We start from the raw sequence: 19,613 nt of genomic DNA, 5'->3' as shown, positions 1-19,613 counted from the left end.
CTTTCGGTCTGTCGACATATTGACGCTGTTCGTCCTGTTGTCACAGGCTTGTACAATTATGTCAACAGTTATGGTGTTTGTCGTTGGTCTGTCAGTCTGCCCTATTGGTGTCGTTTCATCGGTCTGTCTGTCAATCGGTCTGTCGTTCCGTCGTTCTGTTGCTCTGTCGTTCGATCGTTCTGTGGCCCTGTCGTTCCGTCATTCTATTGCTCTGTGGTTCTGTCGTTCTGTCACTTTGTCGTTCTGTCGTTATGTCATTCAGTCGCTCAGCCGCTCTGTCGGTCTGTCTGGAAGATCATCCCCGTCCGTTTATACCTGCCAGTGATTGCGTTCTCTCCATGCTGTTTCACCAGGCTGCACTCCGTTACACTACTCATTTAGTGACGTCACTCTGCACACCGCTGACGGTGTTTATAGTCAGCTGTTTACCGTGGCGAGTGAACAGACGCTGACGGCGTGAGTGCGCACCCTGCACCATCATCCTGCTGTCGTAATGTCCAGTCGCGGTTCGGTGCCGACATGCCGCCAGGCGCCAATATCGGTGTCAAGGGGTGTTGCGTGTCGCGATTCAAACACCGTGTCATGAGACCGACACGAGAGCGGCTCCGTGAGGCTAGATCGCGTGACACAGAGAACTGAGAAGTAAACATATGTTGCTGGACTGAAAATGACTTGCGCTTAAATGCGGTAATTCATGGTTGGTCAGACTTTCCCATTTTCTCAAATAGTCTTGCGCTCTGATTCTATTGCAGTTATCTGTTTTTTCAGTACCCATCACTCATCAGTCACTTCTGCCACTATTCGTAATCTTGCTCTCGAAAAGTGGAAACGAAACATACAGCCTATAGGAAGATCTTGAAGAGCTGGTCGCTCTTCGCTAATTTGCGGAGTCCGACATTCAGCATGCACCGGACCCTGTACTCACTGCTGAGCGTGGAAACTTCTCAACCTTGAAGATCTCAGGGAACGCTTGTAAAAATGCGTGTGCTAGCAGAGCTATCCATGTGAGAAAAAATCAGTTGCAGCGCCATTTCCACGAAGATTCCGAGGAATGTTTGCAGGAGCTCATCTCAAGGAGGCTGTCCCATCATTCGCCTACCACTGCGCCGTCTCTTTCCCACAGACGTCCAATAAAAACGTGAACTGCGGCTGAGACTCAAATCGTACCATCACCTTTACCCGAATTACATCACACAACTTGTCACACAGCCTACGTTCTGAAGGTTGTGTGAGCCAAGCTGAGTGCACTGCCTACTGTATGTGACAAATTCTGTCCCTGAGGTCGAGCTGTATAAGGTATGGTATTGCTCTCTTCCAGCTATATGTTTTTGAGCTTCCACATAGTTGTTACTCGCAAAGGATAGGTATATAGTGCAGGCATTTAGTGCAGGCCTGGTCGTATTGAATGACTATTCAATATCCCTGATACACACGGAAGCTGTTTAAGACGATGAGAACCCACGTGCTTCAGATGCTTGAACCCAGCACTGAGAGTGAAAACTGAAAAGCCCCGCGGAAAATGGCATTTAGAGGATATCCCTCTGTGAGCTGTTGCAGTCTCCGCTTTCGTTCAATCACACTGGCTAATTCGTTCACTTTGTTGATAGTACTGTCAATGCAGGCACTAAAATGAAATATCAATTCCATCACTACCTACCAGTTTGTTTATGGTTTTGTTACTCGCAGTTATATAACATCAAATCCCATAGCTAAGCGGGAGCGCTGCAAAGGACCCTTAGCTGGCCTGGCCATTTTCCAGACCGTTAGGCGGCACGGGCGGACATTGATAGCAGCGCCTCTATCGGTCACTAGGGAAAGCTGGGCTGTAGGCGACGAAATACCGGCTGAGTTGTCACAAGTTAAATAGGTTTATAGACATCCGTCTTGTGAAAAAGCTGCGCTTTTGCCTTCAATATTTCTACAGGCAATTTTAGAAGTGCCTCCACATAGATTACAAAACCGTTTAAATTATTTTATTCACTTTAAGCCTTCCCTATTGTTCTTGATGATGCGGGAACTATTTCTAATTAGTGTTTCTATCTTAGTAAAAGAACATATTGTGCAAACGATGAAAAAAGCATAAATGGAATATTTTAAATGCAATTTTCTGTAACAAATAATGGTAAATTCTCTACACATCAAGGAAAAGGTGCATGCTAACTGATAATTTAAAGTTCTTGGGGCCAGTTGGTTTCTTCTTTTCTTACGTCGCCCCAATGGCCGCGAATACCCTTGTGATAACGCCTATCGCTCCTTTTCGTCCTTGTCAAAAACACATTCGCCGCCTCTCGGCCGTCCATGGAGTGACGGAGGCGTTTCTCAGTCATTTCGGCAGCCCCTGTCTGCTGCTGGTCAGTCCATATTCCTCCTTCCCTTTGCCGGCTCGTCTGAATCACGCTCTTCCGTCTTATCTCGCCCGACAGGTCACCCAGCCCATGAGTCTGGCCGGCCGGTCCGGTGGTCTCAGTTCCGTACTGGCCAGTCCGGCAGCCTCCCTCCGTCCCGCACCAGCCGGTCCGCCGCACTCCGTCCCGTGCCAGCCGGTACGACAGGCCCGTCCCACTCTGCCCCATCGGTCGAGTCCGTCCTGCAGCCGCCGATATAATCACTGCACGTCGCCGTCCATCCCGACACCGGGGTCCACCTCAGCCGGAGCGGTGGGTTCGAGCGCGTGCGGCGCGGCTCGCTGTATGTGCGACGCGTCTCCGCTGCAGAGATTACAGCGGCCCGGCCCGCGCTGTGCCGGTCGGACCGGCCTCCCGTAACGGTGCAGAGCTGAGAGGCGCGGAGGGCTGTCAGACTAGCTAGAGGGATGGACTGTCACTGGACTTGGAGCTATGGGGAGAAAGTACACAGTTGACAGTTTATTTGACGTGATATCAATGACTACAAGCAAACAGTGATATAATAAGATGGTGAGAATGCAGATCATGTCGTGATATAATAAGATAGAAACGAAGACTGGTCGTTGGATGGAGAGGACTTTTTCCCACAACTGGAAGAAGATAGGCTAATCAGGGGAGAGGAGAAATTATTAGATAGGTGAGATGGAAGACAAATTTTGAATAGCGGAAAGGGAAATAATGTTGGGCTGAGGAGATGGAAAGACTGCATTTAGAGGTATCGGGAGAAAAAAAACGTGATTGGGAGAAGGAAAATGTCTGTCTGGGAAGCGGACAGGCACACGACGACTGACAATTCGGAGTGAAGTCCGATCATCAGTGCCCTGTGCCATTTTTCGAACTGCATGTGTTATGGTTATTGGTTAGCAGGGGAATAAAGGGAGAAACTCACTTTGGAGGATACCAAACGTCCCCCTCTGTGCACATCTGCACAAACGCCCACCATCCCAATTTCTGCAAGCTCGAAAAAAAAAACAGTAAGAATGGGTACGCTGCAATGGAAATGGCCGTTATCCCAAAGAGAGGGAATAATTGTCTGTCCCGGCCAGTTCGCGGATGCAGTGCCGGCTGTCGGTCCGGGGATAGGGACAGTCATCAGCAGAGAGGGCCGGCTTCAGGTGCTGGTAAAGGGACAGCTGTTGTTCCGGGGAGAGGGACACGGGCTGTCGGTTCGGGAGAGGGACGGCTGTCGGTTCGGGAGAGGGACGGCTGTCGGTCAAGGGAGTGGATCAGTTATCAGTCCCTCCAGTCTGGGCAGAGGGACTGCTCTCGGTACGGGGAGAGGGACAGCTGGTAGAGGAATTGCTGTCGGTTCTGGCCAGAGGGCGCAACAGGCGACTGTTTGGCCCACTGACGGGGTTGACGCGTTGCGTAACGCCCATGACGTGACGCGCCAGCCGTGGTGGCGTCACGCGGCTCCCTGCAGTGAGGGTTGCACCAGGCGGCAGCGGCGACCCCCGTGGTCGGGCCACAATCACGGTCGGCCGGGGCGCGGCACGGTACCGATTTGTTCCTGACCCACCGGCCGAGAGGTCACCGCCGGAGACCGTCTCCGTGGCTCCGGCAGCATAGGAACAGGAAAAACACGGTCGGTACTTTCACCGACCGGTGGTGTCTGCCCAGGGGCATTCACCATTGGTGACTGAGCGGCTGTGCACGGAGCAGCATCTATACAGCGCGGCTGTTGCACAAATGCACAGTGCAACAGCTGCAAGGGCCACAGGTGCCCGGGCCTGTTGCGGCGTGAACTATTGTCTTACTCCCGGGAATTGGAGACATGTCACGGTGTTTAAACACGATTGTGTCGATGATGCTGACATATGTGACTACTGACTACCCTATTTCAGTGTTCTGTACCTGCTGCAATACGGCTTAGGTAAGCTGATAGCGTGGACAGAGTCAAACGGCGCAGCATAATGTATTTACATAGTTTCGTTTTTTGTTTACTTTGCATTCGGTTCATGATAACATTCCATATCCAAATATTTGTACAAATAACAACAAAAAAACTGCACAATAATGTATTAGGATCGACATTGATGCAACAAAACAACGCAGTGTGGCAATCGAAAATATGCCTAAAAATAAATATTGAGGCTGCTATATAAAGGCCGCCGTCCACTGTGCGGAACGCGTGCGGTCCGTACGGAATTTAACACAGAACCCTATGGGCGCATCCGGTCCGTACGGAAATCGTGTGCGCTCCGTCCGGACCGCATCCGAACGGCAATCAGCTGTTGATTTTCCGTCAGCTCTCCGCATGCGTTTCGGATGCGGTTGCTACGGAGACGGAAGAGTGATGTCCGACGCGTTGAACTTTTCTGCGGAAAACGCATCCGGAACGTCCGGAACAGACGTGGTTTGGGGCCGTATCGGAAGCAAACATTGTGAATTGTACGAAGAATTGGAACTCGATCATCATGAAGTAAGTAAAAATTATTTCCTTAGAATGGCAAGAGTATTCGCTGCTGGTTACTTGCAATATTTTATTTGGTAATAAGTGATAGGAAACATTTATTAGCTCTCCGCATCCGGACCGCATCCGGACCGCATCCGGACCGGATGCGGCGACATTCCGGACGGACTCCGGACGGAATTCCGTCGCAGTGGACGGCGGCCTTAAGTGCAGTAGTCAAATGGAATGCACTTAGATAAACGTTGCAAAAACCGATGCCATATTTTTTCGACTTTACCAAAGCGGATAACCTTGATGCATTACAGCTGGCAGGGTTGGCTGCGTTCAAAGTTCAAACCGTACTATTGGGCGCTCATCTAATCGCCTATCTGTAAACTAAACTCACAGAAAACTGCATAAGGTGTCTAAGCGATGCAATATGACTGCCACTAATCGAATGATTGTCCCGTATGACATAGGTGGATGTTGAGATGAAACCGATGGTAAATTGCTTCTCACTTTTTTGAGTTTGTGTTAAAACATAGTCTGTAGTTGAAGCAATACAACAAATAAGTAAAGCAACAAATGAGCCTCACAAACGCTTGTATGTATTACTTACTTATTTTTGTCGTTAACCAGCTAGTGACAAATCTGACAATTTACTCAAGAAAGCCGTAAACAAGGTAAATTATGACTGGAATTGGACCGGTTCCACTAAATAATGAGTTTTCACATGTACTATGTAAAATGCGCTGCTAATGCATCGGCCGAAGTAAATCTGGCAACTAAAGTGTCGAAGCCGAAGCCTGAGCCGGGCCTGAGTCAAAATAACAAGCAATTAGAGCTTAGGTCGCGGTCGACGTCACTTTGCAGAGCTGTATCGCCGTCGCCGCCTGGTGAGGATGGAACTGGTGTTCACTGTTCCTCATTCACTGCTCCTCGCACTAGTCGCGGTTTCACTGCTCTTCGTCCTTGAGCTGCTCACGACGTCCGGAGCAGGGCAGGGCTCTCTTGAACCTCATCGACATGTAGCCCATTATGAAGAAGAAGAACACGCCCTGAAGAGCGGCGTAAGTCTGAAAGGAGAAACAGGGACGATGACATAGGTAGCTGATACTTTGGGTTCACACAAAAATGATAAGATTTATTGCGCCTCTCCAGCCTAACACTAACAGCCGATTCTAAAATCTACATCTCAAGAACGGCTGGTTCTGACTGCACTCATCTGCAACATTGATGGTGACCGGTTAGAGAGTAGCCCATCACAGCCATCTGCACCGATTACTTCCTCAATGTAGCCCCTCCCCCCCCCCGTTCCCCTGCGGCGATTAATCCCTCAATATAGCCATTCACGTCCCGCTGCACCCGTTAGTCCCTCAATATAGCCCCTCACGCCCCGCTGCACCGGCCGGTCCTCACCTGGAACAGACTGTAGGCCACCGCTGCCCCCTCCGAGTCGTCCCCTGCCAGAACCACATAGCAGACCAGCGCCAGCGTGTGTCCCACCGTCTGCAGCACCGTGAACACCACGTGACCGCGGCTCAGGGAGCGCACCTCGGCACGCAGGTCGACCCGCACACGCGCGTGGCCCGAGTTACAGGCAGCCACGGCGGCGGCCAGCAGAGCAGCCGCGTCGGCCAGTACCAGCGGGCCCAGCAGCGCGCGCGCCTTCAGCGAGGCCGACCAGCCGAGCACGCAGCGCGGGTCGTCACCGAGCTGGTCCATGGACGAGACCAGTGTGTAGCCGACCACCATACTGGGCAGACCTGTGAGCAGACAGTCGCGGAGAAACGGGGGCCATGGTGAGTGACGAGATCGGGCAATGAGACTGGCAGCCATTATCAATAAAGTATTGCTTGTCCAACATCGTCCAAACGCTCTGCGACTGATTTATTGACGTTCATGCATATATTTCAGTCATAATTAATTTGCGTGTATCCCAGAGAACAGAAGGAGCTTATCAGAACGTGAGGCTCGGACAGAGTCGGCAAGCTCCCAAATTTATTACGAGCGAGCGAGCGCAGCGAGCGAGCGAGTTCATACTGAATTAAGGGAAAATCCTGAGTATGAGCGGCCGGCCGGCCGGCCGTGGGGACGCTCTTCAAAAGCTAATATCTTAGGAACGGGACATCCGATTGACAAGCGATCTTCTTTACTGAATGTCACTTGGACGTAAAAGTTCTGTGGTGTGATGGCCACCATGCGTTCTTGCCAACCACCGCACGTGGCGCGTGGTAAAGTTGGACATTTTTTAAGAACCCCCAAAATTGCAACCTCAATAACGGCACAACGGTTGGGCCGATTGAATTGAAACTCGGTACACAGTTAGGTCTCCATCAGATAATTCATCTGCATGTGTTAAGGTCGGGGTGCTACTGCACGTGCGCACGTGCAGGGGGCGCTCCCAGATCTCGAGAACGGCTGGGCCGAATGCGCTCAAATTTGGACTGCATACACGGTTGGGGACCGGTTAGTAGGGTGTCGTGCAAAAGTCAGTTTGGACCCCGTTTGCACGTGCGCACGTGCAGAATGCCGCTTCCAGATCTCAGGAACGGCTGGGCCGATTGCGTTCAAATTTGGCACACCGCTAGCGACCGGTAAGAAGGGTGCTTTGCGCAAGCCCGTTGGAAGTACCCTCACGCCCTTCCGCACGTGCAGGGCTCACTATCTCGCTCGCTCGTTCTTCGCCCAAAAGGCGTTTTACTGGTGACTTATCAGTTATCACTTGTGGGTGACTTAAGCCCACTTTGGCCCTCGCGCGGCTCCTCCGGACTCACCCCAGGCGAGACAGATGTAGGTGCCGAGCTTGCCGCCGACGGTGCCCTCAATGACGGCGCGGAAGTTGGCGTACCCCTCGCAGGCCAGCATCACGGCGGTCACGAGATGGAAGAACTGCGTGCAGACGCCGATGGCGGCGCAGCTGTGCCGGTCGCGGCGCACCGCCTCCAGGTCCGAGAGGCAGGTACAGAGCGCCAGCGCCACCAGCGCCAGCGCCGTGTGCTGCCGCATGCGGTGGAACATGTCGCCCACACGGCTGGAGGCGCGAGGAACGTGTTAGTATCAGCAGTGGGCGCAACCTACTGCGTAATCGAAGTCTTTCAGTCATGATGTGCAAAAACGCGTTTATTTATGGTAGGTATATGGTTTAAAAAGCCATGCTAATGCTTCATTTCTTTTAATTGTAGGTCGCCAACAGGCGTCACAAAAAGGTCTGGAAGAAAGTTTGATAACAATACACTTTATTCAAAATATGAAAATTTCAAATTTTAAATCAAAATCTTCTTTGGACAATCAGAAAAGTTATTGAATATGTTTAAAAAGTATGCCCATGGTCAACTAACGGTCGACAGGTGACGACGAGAATGAAGAGAAGCAGAAGAATCCCGGAGATGGCGTAGAGAAAGTACTTGATGAACCTGGCAGCCTCCGCCTCCTCGGGGATCCGCTTTGGCTCGACCTGCCATCGAGAAAAAGAACAGGAAAAAGGATAAGCAAATCTTTTTAGGTACGAGCTACTCCGTGGAGTATTCATGTATAATGCACTTGAAAGGACGATTTGTCTTCGCCCTTTCTTGAGAAACATACACACGAAACACAATGAAAAAGTTTGCATTCATCATGGAATAGGTTAAAAGCGCACGTCGGGTAATCGGGTAAAAGTATGCGAATCTACAACATAAAACGGATGTTCCCAACGCTTCATTACCTTCCTTAATTAAGTGAACTTTTATTAAAACTCGTGCACCCTTCATCGTCCTCCTGTCTTACAATCATCTGGCCCTAGCAGGTCAGCTCCCAACACAGCAGCTCCCAGTGCCGCAGCTCTCAAGTCCTAACACAGCAGCTCCCAGCAGCAGCCCTGCACACACCGCACCTTTTCCGTCATGACGGCGTACTGTCCGAAGTTCTCGCAGGCGCAGATGGTGACCAGCTCTGTGGACTGGTCAGTTGCCTCGCACCCGGTCGGGTCCCAGCCTCCGGCGCCGTCTGAGAGCTCCGGGTTCCACCAGACACACAGGCGCCGCAGGATCTGTGTGACATTGTTGAAGTGGTTGTTAGGTGTACGTGTGGAGGTGTCGTGGCATAGTCAGGAGGATTAGATAGCTAGCAGATCACCGTGCTGGACCATTCAGTGTAATCGGTAGGTGCGTGTATAAGAGAAGGGCTAAAAGAGACTTTTCCTGTGTACGAATAGTCCCAGAGAATGGTTAGTTAAAATGTAAAATATCCCATCAACACTCAGCTGGAATAAATGAGATTTTTGGTGACTAGCAAGTCGTTTGACAGCATTGTTGAGCATAACAAGCAGGAAATAGAGACAAGGGAAGGACCTAAACTAACAACGGTCCACTGACCATTTATCGAGTATCCCCGTGCAAGATGTTAGAATAATAAATTGGTACTCCTACTGTCCCTGAATCACTTCTCATCCCGCACGCCCGCTGACTACCGCTCTTACATCGGACTTTGGCTCCGTGTGGAACAGCGTCTTGCGCAGAGCCGGTGTCTGCGTCTTGTGTGTGAGCTGCGTCTTGACGGGCGCCGCACGGAGCTGCTCGCTGGTGGGCAAACAGCTGCTGACGTCCGTCTCGGTGTCATCATCTCTCTCCTGGCGTCCCTCGCTGTCACCGACCGAGACTCGTAGCGAGAGCACCGCGCTGTCTATGTTCACCAGCTCGGCTTCGCGGCTCGTCATTTCGTCGCTGGAGAGGCAGGGGCAAAGCTGGTTATCGTGGCATCTCCTTGTCACTTTGGAAGGTGCAGTGGGCGTGGGGCAGTCTAGATCGACGGGAAGTTCAGAGTGTCTGTATGGCACTTTACTCACGGTAAGCATATGATGAAACTGCATGCAACCAAGCTTAACGCTAAATGACAAAAAAAAAACTTTTAAAACCAGTCGAAGAGCTATAAGTGATGAAAAAATAGAAGTTCACTTTCGTTCCTGCTCTGGCCTTTCATTCCTGGCAGCTTTGATATGTCAGCCCACCATCCCTGACGGCACAGTGCCGTCTCTTACCCTCTTACATTACATCTTACATTTTAATATCACAACCCAACGTGTTCTGAGTTCTGACTTCCCATCCAAGGAAGCTCTGACCTCTTATCCTAGTGCCTTCTGACCCCTTCTGACCCCCATCCCAGCATTTTCTGACCTTTCGGCGACACGTCTCGGCGCCACGTCTCCCAGGGTGTCGTATTTGCCAAACACAATGTTGATTGGCGTGTCATCGCATCCTTCCTTGTTGAACACAGTTGTGGGCACTGCGATATACAGGGAATACGTTACTGACGGGAGCTGCACCGGAATGTTGCGGAACGTGAGTACTGAGTAACCTTTCCCCGCAGCACACATAAGATGTAGACATGAGTGTGAACAAATTAAGCTCTCAGCACTTCAACAGAAATGAAATCTGGATTAGTTAAAGAGGATATGAGGGTAAGCTACTATATACTTTCATTGATATTTTCAATGCATCAAGTGCATCCAGAACACCGTGATAAAGTTTTCTTATCAACGTGGCTAGTATTGCTCCGCCCCTACGTGATCCGCGCTGCCACAACCCAGCTTGTGGACGTAGCAAATCCGAGGATAGAACATTGTCCAAGCAGCTCCGCGTATGCGAGACTCGGGAGAAAAACGATCTCTCCACACCTGTTTGGCAGAGTCCTATTGTTGTTGTGAGGCAGCTTGACATTGAAAGCCCCATCAGCCATGCAGCATTTGTTCCCCTGTTGTGAGGTCCCCTCGGAAGCTCGGAGTATTTTCGCGATTCTCAAGGTCGGCTGGCCGGGTTAAGCAGTGTCTAAAGTGCCGACTGGGGCGGCCTTCGGACGTGTTTACCGTTTGTCCGTCCGACTGAGAGGTGAAATCTCCAACTCTCCTCGACGGGCAGCGACAAACACGGCGGACCTCGTCCCTATCACTCGCACACCGATGCACGCGAGGCATTTGTTAACCCGTGCCGTGACGTGACGGTGCTCAACTCTATAACCGCCAAATGCTGGACCTGAAGGTGCTCGCATCGTGCACTTACGTGACCTTCCGTTTAATTGGCCCTTCATGTGTATGCACGCGATGAATTCAGTTCTGAATATTTTCGTTAGCAAGATAGCTGGAAAGGCTTAACGAATAATAAGAAAGGACGATCAGGCTAAAAGATAAACAGTAACGGCTTAAGTTCGACCAAGCGTTTTATTCAAAGATATCAACAAGATAATTTGCAAAAGCTCCACAGGTCGCCAGATGACGAGGTCATAAATTAATTGCAATGCTCTAATGATTCGAATTAAAAAGGTTCTTTAGGGGCTGCATCATCAATCAAACGTAGTCAAGCTTTAAAAAAACTTACATTCAACGGAGCCGTCTTTGTCTTCGTCTCCCTCCGGGAAGGAAGCCAGCTCAGCCTCCTTGAAGTGTCCCAGCTTCATCTTCTTCATGGTCATCTGGATGTTGTCGGTCTTCTTGTTGACGAGCACCGTGTCGTTGTCGCTTCTGAGAGGGACTCGGGAGACCGAAGCCATGACCCAGTCCTCCAGGCCCCGCACCACGCCGGCCGCGTCTGTCGGTGGAAGGTGTAACAGAGGCATGCAGTCATTTCTCCAGGGTATGACAGGTGTAAACGTACCTCAAGGATCGTACTTGCATTAAATTTCATGCGGATGTTACCCGCAATATTTGAAGTTAAGATTCATATTTACATTCATATTTACGTAGGTACCTATCATATTTTGCTAGAAACGAGCATATTGCTACATTCGGATCGCAACACTTGTTTTGTAAGATTAATGAACGTTTTTTGGGGAGGGAGAGAGGCCTCTGTGGTCTAATGAGACCATTTCATATCCGGATGGATATAAGAAATTTGAGATGCGGTATTTTGGTCTGGGAGCAGTAGCGGCGGAACACCTTCAATTAAGGGGGGGGGGGCACTGCCGACTTTTGGTCCCATTCTTTCCATGCAACGCCCATAGGGCTAATGTTAAAATGCCAAAATCAAAGGGGAGCACGGTGCCCCGGTGCCCTCCCCGTTCCGCCGCCTATGTCTGGGAGAATTGACATTGGTGCAGTCTCTGAGTGAGCCTTTCATCGACGAGGCTGCCACCTAGCACGGAGCACGCGCCACCTGGCGCAGGATACGGTCAGATCCAATAGCATTTACTGTCCATAATCGCGGGCATGGAGGAAAGCGTTCGGTTGCGATTTCGCGGTAGGCAATCGTTACATTGCATTGACAATTGATGGCTAATAGTTAATTCTTCTTCGGATTCCGGGCCTTTCATGGGCTGTTCACGTGTCGGGGATAACATCATGCTCATAGTCATGGCTCATGCAATGTCAGCCTTACCTTTCAATTAGGCGCCCGGCTTTTTGGCATTATTTGGGTTCTTTACAATGAATTGCCCAATAAATCCGACAAATAATGAAATTTTTCGAGGTCAGGGGAGGTAAGTACAACACATAGTTCAAACTTTAAAAGATCAGCTTTGGTTATTCAGATAGGCACCTATTAGCCGTTTTCACGACGGGCTATCCGGCGAGTGCACCTAATTTGACCAAATCTGCACCTAGTCTCTTTTACAGCAAATATCTTTACTTTATGAATTTATTTCAGTGCTTTAATCGATGACACTCTCTGATAATATGACAAAGCAGGCATATAAGCAAATAGTGCAACCTTAGCTGATAGCTACTAAGAGACACACTGAACCTAATTTGACCAAATCTGCACCTAATCTGCAACAGATGTGCACCAAATGTGTACCAGATGGCCGTCGTGAAAACGTCTAATCTCAGCTCTCCCGTTAGAACTTGGACTGAAACGCATTATATTCGTATCGAAATGTTTCTTATATAAAAGTTTTAAACTGACACATCTGCTTACCTTTTGGCTTCTTTTCTTCTTTCTTTGCCTTCCTTGCTTTCTTCTCAAGCGTCTCCCACTTATCTTTCTTTTCTGGGCGTAGAAGGAAATCTTGTACTTCAACGATGTTCTGCAACAATAACAATTTGTATCACCGAATAATTTTGTTGAAAGTTGCATGTATATTGTATAATAGTCTTTTTACCGTAGGGAAAAGAGCTCACGTAAAAAATGTGTATACGTAAGCAAGATGTAGAATAATAGATGTACAAAATACATGGCACTGTACGACCTATTAGTCAGTGCAGTGTCTACGTGCACTTTTTACTGACTATCGGTTGTTGTGCACACATAACTGAGCACTCATCGGACGCACAGCCAGCTTGTCGAGCTCGTCGGCCGTCTGTGACCGTTTGAGCGTCTTCAGGTCGGTCATGGTCTCCATGATGTCACTCAGCTCCTCCATGTCCGTTTCGTCCTCCGAGCCGCCGCCAGCTTCTGCAGCAGACAAATCGCAACACTTCGTCGAGAAATGGCAACGCGACGAATTGTCCCGAACATCCTTAGGTAAAAACTTTATGGCTTGAAAAAGCCTGTACTCTCATTCGTTACCTTATCTTCAACCCTAGTTGTTCCTGTTCTCAATATCCTAGCCAAAATGGCATCCCCTTGCCTCGGCCACTCGGCCCACCCAAATCCAGGATGGCACCTTGTCCATTCATTTATCTGTGACCGCCCCTTTCCCTAAGTACTCGTCCTTTTTCAGCTTTTCTTATCCCCTTCCTTCCACAGCTAATAATTTTATATTCCCCATAATCTGACCCATATCACCCAGCCAGTCGTCTAAGGGCGCTCACACACGTCAGCTGACCTGATTCTTTGTCGGTCTTGCTGAGGACTCCGATCAGCACCTGAACCGCCTGCTGCTGCTGCTCCAGGTCGCGCAGGTTCACCTGACCGACGATCGAGCTGAACTCGTGCGCGGACAGGGCACGTGCCTCCTCTGGGGGGACAGGGACGATACTTATGTCAGCTTCAGATAGTGAACCTCCGGGACATCGGACGAATATGGATGGTGAATTTTATACAACAGCATAGAACATTAAACATTTAACACTAAATTTGTATGCTAGTAAGATTTCGGACCCATGAACTCTCTACTCACTATGTCCTCCATTGAAGAGGGACAGCTGGTGATCCGGCAGCGCCCGTCTCCAGATGGCCACCTCGTCCAGCTCGCAATCGGCGCAGAACTCGGAGTAAATGCTGCGAGTGCTGGTACGGTGACACCCCACCTGGACGAGCAAAGGTCACGGTGGGTCAGCACGAGATACAATGGTGGCATCTGACGACTGACAGTGAGCTGCAGGCTGCATTATGGTCAACATCAGCATGATATTTCGTATATTTGGTTAGCTCATCAACTCGTAAATTAAGTGACTGATCTGAAGTGCTCTATAGGTGTTGTAGTTGAAGCTACATAGTTGATATGAAAACATAGCGAAAACATTCAACATCGAAATGACAGTCTTCACCCATGGACTCATGAGTCATGGACTTATAGAGAAGTCCGTGACTCATCGTATCTGGACCGCCTCCCTATGCTGTAGTATGACCATCCGTTGGACACTGACCATCAGTTGGACGGGCTCCACCGGCGGCCGGGGCGAGGCGGGCAGGCCGTTCACCATGGCCGCTACACGCTGCTGGTTGATGAACAGCTGGAGGCCCCTCACCGTCTGCTCGTCAGCGGAGCCCGGCGCCTGCCAACGGACGCCTGACGAAGAGGCAGCAGGTTAGGGTTGGCACATTTTACACACGCTTTATAGCGACAAAACGCTTATTCCGAGTTCCGCCTCTAACAGAAAAGCGACTGAATAAGGAAAAAATGTTTATCTTTTGGCCCCTGTAAATGCCACGGTCCCATATTGACCAATATTGCTATCCTATTGACCAATATCGCTCCCTTATTGACTAATATCGCTCACCGACTGATCAATATCGCTCCCTCATTGACCAATATCGCCATATTGACCAACATCGCTCTCCTATTGACCGATGTTGCTCCCGAAGTGACCAATATCACTCCCGACTGATCAATATCACTCCCGACTGGTCAATATCGCTCCCGACTGATCAATATCACTCCCGACTGGTCAATATCGCTCCCGACTGATCAATATCGCTCCCCTACTGACCAATATCGCTTATCGTTTGACCAATATCACACCCTTTTGACCACGGTCTCTCCCTGACAAGCCATCATCGCTCCCCAACTAACCAGTATCGCTCCCTGACTGACCGATATCGCTCCCCGACTGACCGATATCGCTCCCCTATTGACCGATGTCACTCCCTGACTGACCGATGCTGTTCCAGGCGTGGTTGACCAGCAGGCCACTGACAGAGGCACGCCAGTAGAGGCTACCGGTGGACACCACCACCCCGAGAACGTGGTTCTGCAGGTAGACCAGCAGGCCGGGCGTGCCCTGCAGGTCGCCGCCTGACGCAAAATGTCATGGAGCGGTGCGAGGGGTCAATAAAATATTTTGAGCCACATCTCCTTTCGTACTACCAAAAGTAAGAACAGCACGAAAGAAAAATGACGATGGCTCTATTATTTCAATACAATCTTACATAATCGCAGGCAAGGATCAATAAAAATATATACACAATCGAGCTATATCGTTAATGCCACGATTGACGATTCATGTTGGCCGTGGATGTGCCTTGAATTATTTAGGCGCGTCGCATGATTTCCGGCAATCAATGCGCTACAAGACAGAATGAGCCTTGACTGTCCACCCTGGTCCTTCTCACACTCGTCAATATCACGCTCGCCTGACATCGCAGCTAAGGAATCGGTGGGTTGTGACTGGTGGGGTGATTGTGCGAGACAGCTTTGAGCTAGTATTTATGTTGGTTAAAGTTGATTTAACTAATAACTACATTATGCCGGCGCGGTGGTGTGAAAAATGAAAGAAGTTTTGCCGTGCTTTTGGTTCCGAGAAGTACCTATATACGTACCTACACCTCGTGGTCTGATGAGCAATTATTACGTGCATACCGATGCTGGTGAGCGCCTGTCGGGGTCAGTGCTCGCTGTATGTACGGTCTCGCGGGTTTTAGCGGTAGGTTTTGCACCTAGAAAATTGAGTGTACTTCAGGCTATATCTTCGTCGTCTTTAGTATAGTGTATAGTGTATAGTGTATTGTTGAGACCATCTACACCGTGGCTATTCAAGTCTCCCGTCATGCATGTTGTAAGAGCAAAGTGACGCTAAAATATCGACAAGTTGTACATACACATAATGCTACATTACACACGATAAAACATATACTGCGATAAAAACATGGTAAGAAAAGTGGGATGAGCTAAGCGTGAGCACATGACTAGGTGATGCATTCCCTTACTGCCAGTTTGAAAGCACGGTAGGTCGGCGCGTCGCGGGCGGCGCGCGGCAGACCATTCCAGGCGACCGCCGCTCGGTAAGTAAAGGCCTTCTGGCTTGAGGCCAGCCTGCAGCGCTGCAGGTGCAGGTCGCCGTCCTCCGATCCGCGGGTGTCCCGGGACGACACAGCGCTGCGGGGCACCAGGAGCTCCCGCACGCTGGAGGGCGCGCCGTCCGCCCGCAGCAACCCCCACACCTTTGCGACGTCCCGGCGCGCCACCAGGGTCTCGATCCTCGGCCAATCAAGATAATTTAGAGTCGGTGTAATGTGTTCGTGTTTCTTTATCCCTCCCACAATCCTGGCCGAAAAATTGATAACTTTTTGAAGCTTGTGCATCTGCCCCCTGGCCGCCCCACCCCAGACGCACAGACAGTAAGTGATATGTGGGAAAACATAGGCCTGAATGATGGTTTTGAGAACTTGACTAGTGAAGTAATGCCTGAACCTGTATAGAGAGAAGAGAATTTTGTTGCACTTTCGGACGACACAAGATATGTGCTCCTCCCATGACAGAACGGCATCTGCAGTGACGCCGAGGATTTTGACTGCTTTAGAAGGTAGAATTGTAGAGTTTTCGACAACGAAACAGAAGTTTTGTGTTTTTGCTACGTTATGTTTGCTGCCAACTATCATGAAGTCAGTTTTGCTGCTGTTCATTTTCAAGGAGTTTACTCCGAACCAGGCATGGAGCTCGCGCATGGTGAGCTCCAGCCTAGCTCGGAGCTCGGCCAGACCCGGTCCGTCAGGGGAGGAACAGTCTATGTGGAGAGTGTCGTCCGCGTATGAGATGAGGTGGCCATGGGTCAGATGCGCCGGAAGGTCCGAAGTGAACAAAATGAAGAGGATTGGACTGATGATCGAGCCCTGGGGCACGCCGCACGTCACAGGTAGGGTTACCTCGCCACCCCTAACAATCTGGCTCCGACCGCTCAAATAGCTGGAGAACCAGCCGACGTCGCATATCCCGTACCATTGTAGCTTGGTGAGGAGGACGTCGTGATCGACGCTGTCGAACGCCTTTGAAAGATCAATCGCCGTTTCCGACGATACCAGGCCGCGGTCGGTATTGCGGACCAGGCGCTCGACAGCCTCGATCACGGCGTCCTCAGTGGAGTGATGTGAGCGGTAAGCATACTGAGATGGGCATAGCAAGTGATGAGTTTCTACATAGTTCGTGAGTTGAGCACATACTACTTTTTCTAAAATCTTCGACAGCACGCTTAAAAGTGAGATAGGCCTATGGTTGGATGGTTGAGTAAGATCACCTGACTTTGGGATCGGTACGACACAAGCTGACTTCCAGCACTCGGGGAACACACCAGTCACAATCGATAAATTCACAAGGCGCAGCAGGTGGGGGCCAACAACAGGGAAACAGCGCCGCACCGCAAAGAGAGGCACACCGTCAAGCCCCACCGCTCTAGACGCGCTCATGCCCCGAATGCAGCGCGACAGTTCCGGCAGCGTCGCCGGCTGGAGCCGAAAGCGAGACGAACAGACGGTGGGTGGGCGCTGGCTGTGCCGCTCCCCAGTCGCGGCCCCTCGCAACTCGTCGGCGATTCGGGACCCCACGGTGGCTTTGGCTTTTAAGTGTTGAAGATACAATCGACTTATTGGGTAACAAGCCGGGCATGATCGTGTAAAATGGCTTCATCGTAGATCGATTAGTTTCTGAGATATAACCGGAAATGTAAAAGTGCAAAACCTACCGCTTAATCTCGCGAGAGCCGTACATGAGTGTCTCGTCGTAGTTAGCATGATAGACACTGTATAATACGTACCTGTACTGATGAGAGCCTGTCGGGGTATGTAGCGCTCGCTGTACATGAGTGTCTCGTCGTAGCTGGCCTTGTGCCACAGGCTGAAGGACAGCCCTTCGGAGCAGTTCTGAGGATTCTGTACGCAGGAGTCGTCCTCAAATGCGAAGTCGTTGTGCAGCAAACACTGGAGGCGAGGTGAGGAGCAATGTGGTGTCAAACGAGTATAGAGGAATTCCCGGTGATCTGAAACGAGGCTTTTTGTGGATAAATTGAGTTATTTCATTGCCCGCTTTAATTCGGTTTCATTGGTCATAGGACCCAACCACTGCCACAACGTAAAAATATGGATTCGATCTCTTGACTTTCGGTGACATATGTTCGATTGTTTATATATCTAACGTTGATAAAGCAACTTTGAATCACCTTATCAGAATCGAATTTCAGCTGGAGGTGTGAACCAAATGTTTCCTTGCCCTTGCATCAGCCGACCCTTACCATGCCGCCAGGCAGTTTGACGGACGTTTTGAAGCCGAAGGGTCCGCCGCCGAGCCGAAACCGACTCCGCGCCGGGTACACCTCGGCGTTCCCGTTCAGGCTGCCCCAGTGGTAGTCGGCAGATGCCTGGTAGCTCTCGTCTGACAAGAGGAACCTCTAGTCAACTGCTGTGCATTAGGTCAGTTGTACGGCTAAGGCAGCTTTGAGGAAAGTAGACAAAGTGCTTGAAGACCTGTAACCTTTATAAACATATTTATTTCTTTGCTTAGTAGTTAGTTTATGAGCAATCTATTGTCATATAAGATTCACGTATCAAACTGTGTCATAGTGCCTACTCCATTAGACAGTAAGTGTTAAACATGAGCACTAGCCTTGGTCCAAAATTGCAATTTTATATGATCCAAATATGTAGTACCGCTGCGTTTAATTCAAAGAATGAATAACACAAAATAAACAGCATCATGTAGGCTACCTCCCCGGCCGGCATTGCAGCGGTCACAGCGGCAGATGTTCTGACCTAGTTCGGTGGTGGTGGAGGGGGTCGAGGTCGTGGGTCGTGTCGTTATCGTCGTCGTCGTCGTCGTCGTGGTCGAACTCGCTGCTGATGAACTCGATGAACCACCATTGCCCGCGGCCGCTGTTGCATTTGCATCTGCTGTCTCGTTGTCGAAAATGTCCAATGGCCAGGTTGAGTTGTCCTCTAGTGATGTTTCTTCCACTGTCCAAGAGTAAAAGTGTGACGCATTCATTTATGCGTAGTTACCATTATGTAAAATTGTAAGTAAGACAAGAACACAAAAACAAAATACGTGATGGGGAAATATTTAACTTTGTGCAAAAAGAAATAAAGAACCAACGGCGAAACAAAAGTGACAAGTGCCAAGACGCACTCCCTATCAATCATTCCCTCATTCGTTCCTTCATGTTTTTTATCTATATTACTATTTGAGGAGGGCGTAGTTTCTGTCTATTACGAAGGTCGCGACATGGTGCTACGTAGCGCGGGTTACAGATCACACCGTTGCACCTACCGCGCTGAAATTTGCGCAAGTTATAGAACAAGGATGGACAACGTGCCTTTGAGCGGTCTCGGCTCGATCGGATCGATAGCGAGCGCGTGGCGCGTGCCCAAAAAGTGCAAATTCGCGTCATAGACTTTACATGTATAAATCGGCTGGCAAAAACGGGCGAAAATGGCTAAATTTGCCCGACACGGGTCCGTTCCCCGTGCAATATCTCGGTAACC

The 19,613-nt window shown here is 50.0% G+C and overlaps 1 protein-coding gene across 2 annotated transcripts; it reads right to left on the bottom strand.

The window, feature by feature from the left end:
• Positions 1 to 4,304: 4,304 nt before the first annotated feature.
• Positions 4,305 to 19,310, bottom strand: LOC122380227 (adhesion G protein-coupled receptor B3-like). Of its 2 annotated transcripts, XM_043363213.1 has the most exons (19): positions 18,885 to 19,292; positions 18,368 to 18,507; positions 17,894 to 18,056; positions 16,074 to 16,242; positions 15,025 to 15,162; positions 14,294 to 14,436; positions 13,825 to 13,954; positions 13,531 to 13,662; positions 13,036 to 13,157; positions 12,681 to 12,789; positions 11,148 to 11,357; positions 9,951 to 10,059; positions 9,257 to 9,500; positions 8,672 to 8,827; positions 8,139 to 8,254; positions 7,575 to 7,831; positions 6,217 to 6,563; positions 5,026 to 5,873; positions 4,305 to 4,510 (listed from the first exon to the last, which is right to left on the bottom strand). In XM_043363213.1, exons 6-18 carry the CDS (start codon positions 14,348 to 14,350, stop codon positions 5,754 to 5,756), a joined length of 2,109 nt encoding a protein of 702 aa, XP_043219148.1. In that variant the 5' UTR covers positions 14,351 to 14,436; positions 15,025 to 15,162; positions 16,074 to 16,242; positions 17,894 to 18,056; positions 18,368 to 18,507; positions 18,885 to 19,292; the 3' UTR covers positions 4,305 to 4,510; positions 5,026 to 5,753. The 2 variants fall into 2 exon arrangements, with proteins under 2 accessions (XP_043219148.1, XP_043219147.1); XM_043363212.1 differs by lacking the exon at positions 16,074 to 16,242 and having other exon boundaries at positions 18,885 to 19,310.
• Positions 19,311 to 19,613: the final 303 nt, after the last annotated feature.

The sequence above is a fragment of the Amphibalanus amphitrite genome, unplaced genomic scaffold, assembly GCF_019059575.1.
Source record: "Amphibalanus amphitrite isolate SeventyFive unplaced genomic scaffold, NRLGWU_Aamphi_draft 000093F_arrow, whole genome shotgun sequence".
Classification (NCBI taxonomy): Eukaryota; Metazoa; Arthropoda; class Thecostraca; order Balanomorpha; family Balanidae; genus Amphibalanus; species Amphibalanus amphitrite.
Note: the sequence above shows the minus strand (reverse complement) of the source record. Positions and strands in the feature narration are given on the sequence as shown.

What these genes read in the sequence shown, in the direction of transcription:
- LOC122380227 (XM_043363212.1), bottom strand. Translation starts at nt 19,116, where the DNA reads ATGAATGCGTCACACTTTTACTCTTGGACAGTGGAAGAAACATCACTA. An exon ending in TGGAGCCCGTCCAACTGATG is followed by an intron (nt 13,955 to 14,293) that starts GTCAGTGTCCAA and finishes TTGCTCGTCCAG; the next exon opens with GTGGGGTGTCACCGTACCAG. An exon ending in CCGAGACGTGTCGCCGAAAG is followed by an intron (nt 9,501 to 9,950) that starts GTCAGAAAATGC and finishes CTGCCTCTCCAG; the next exon opens with CGACGAAATGACGAGCCGCG.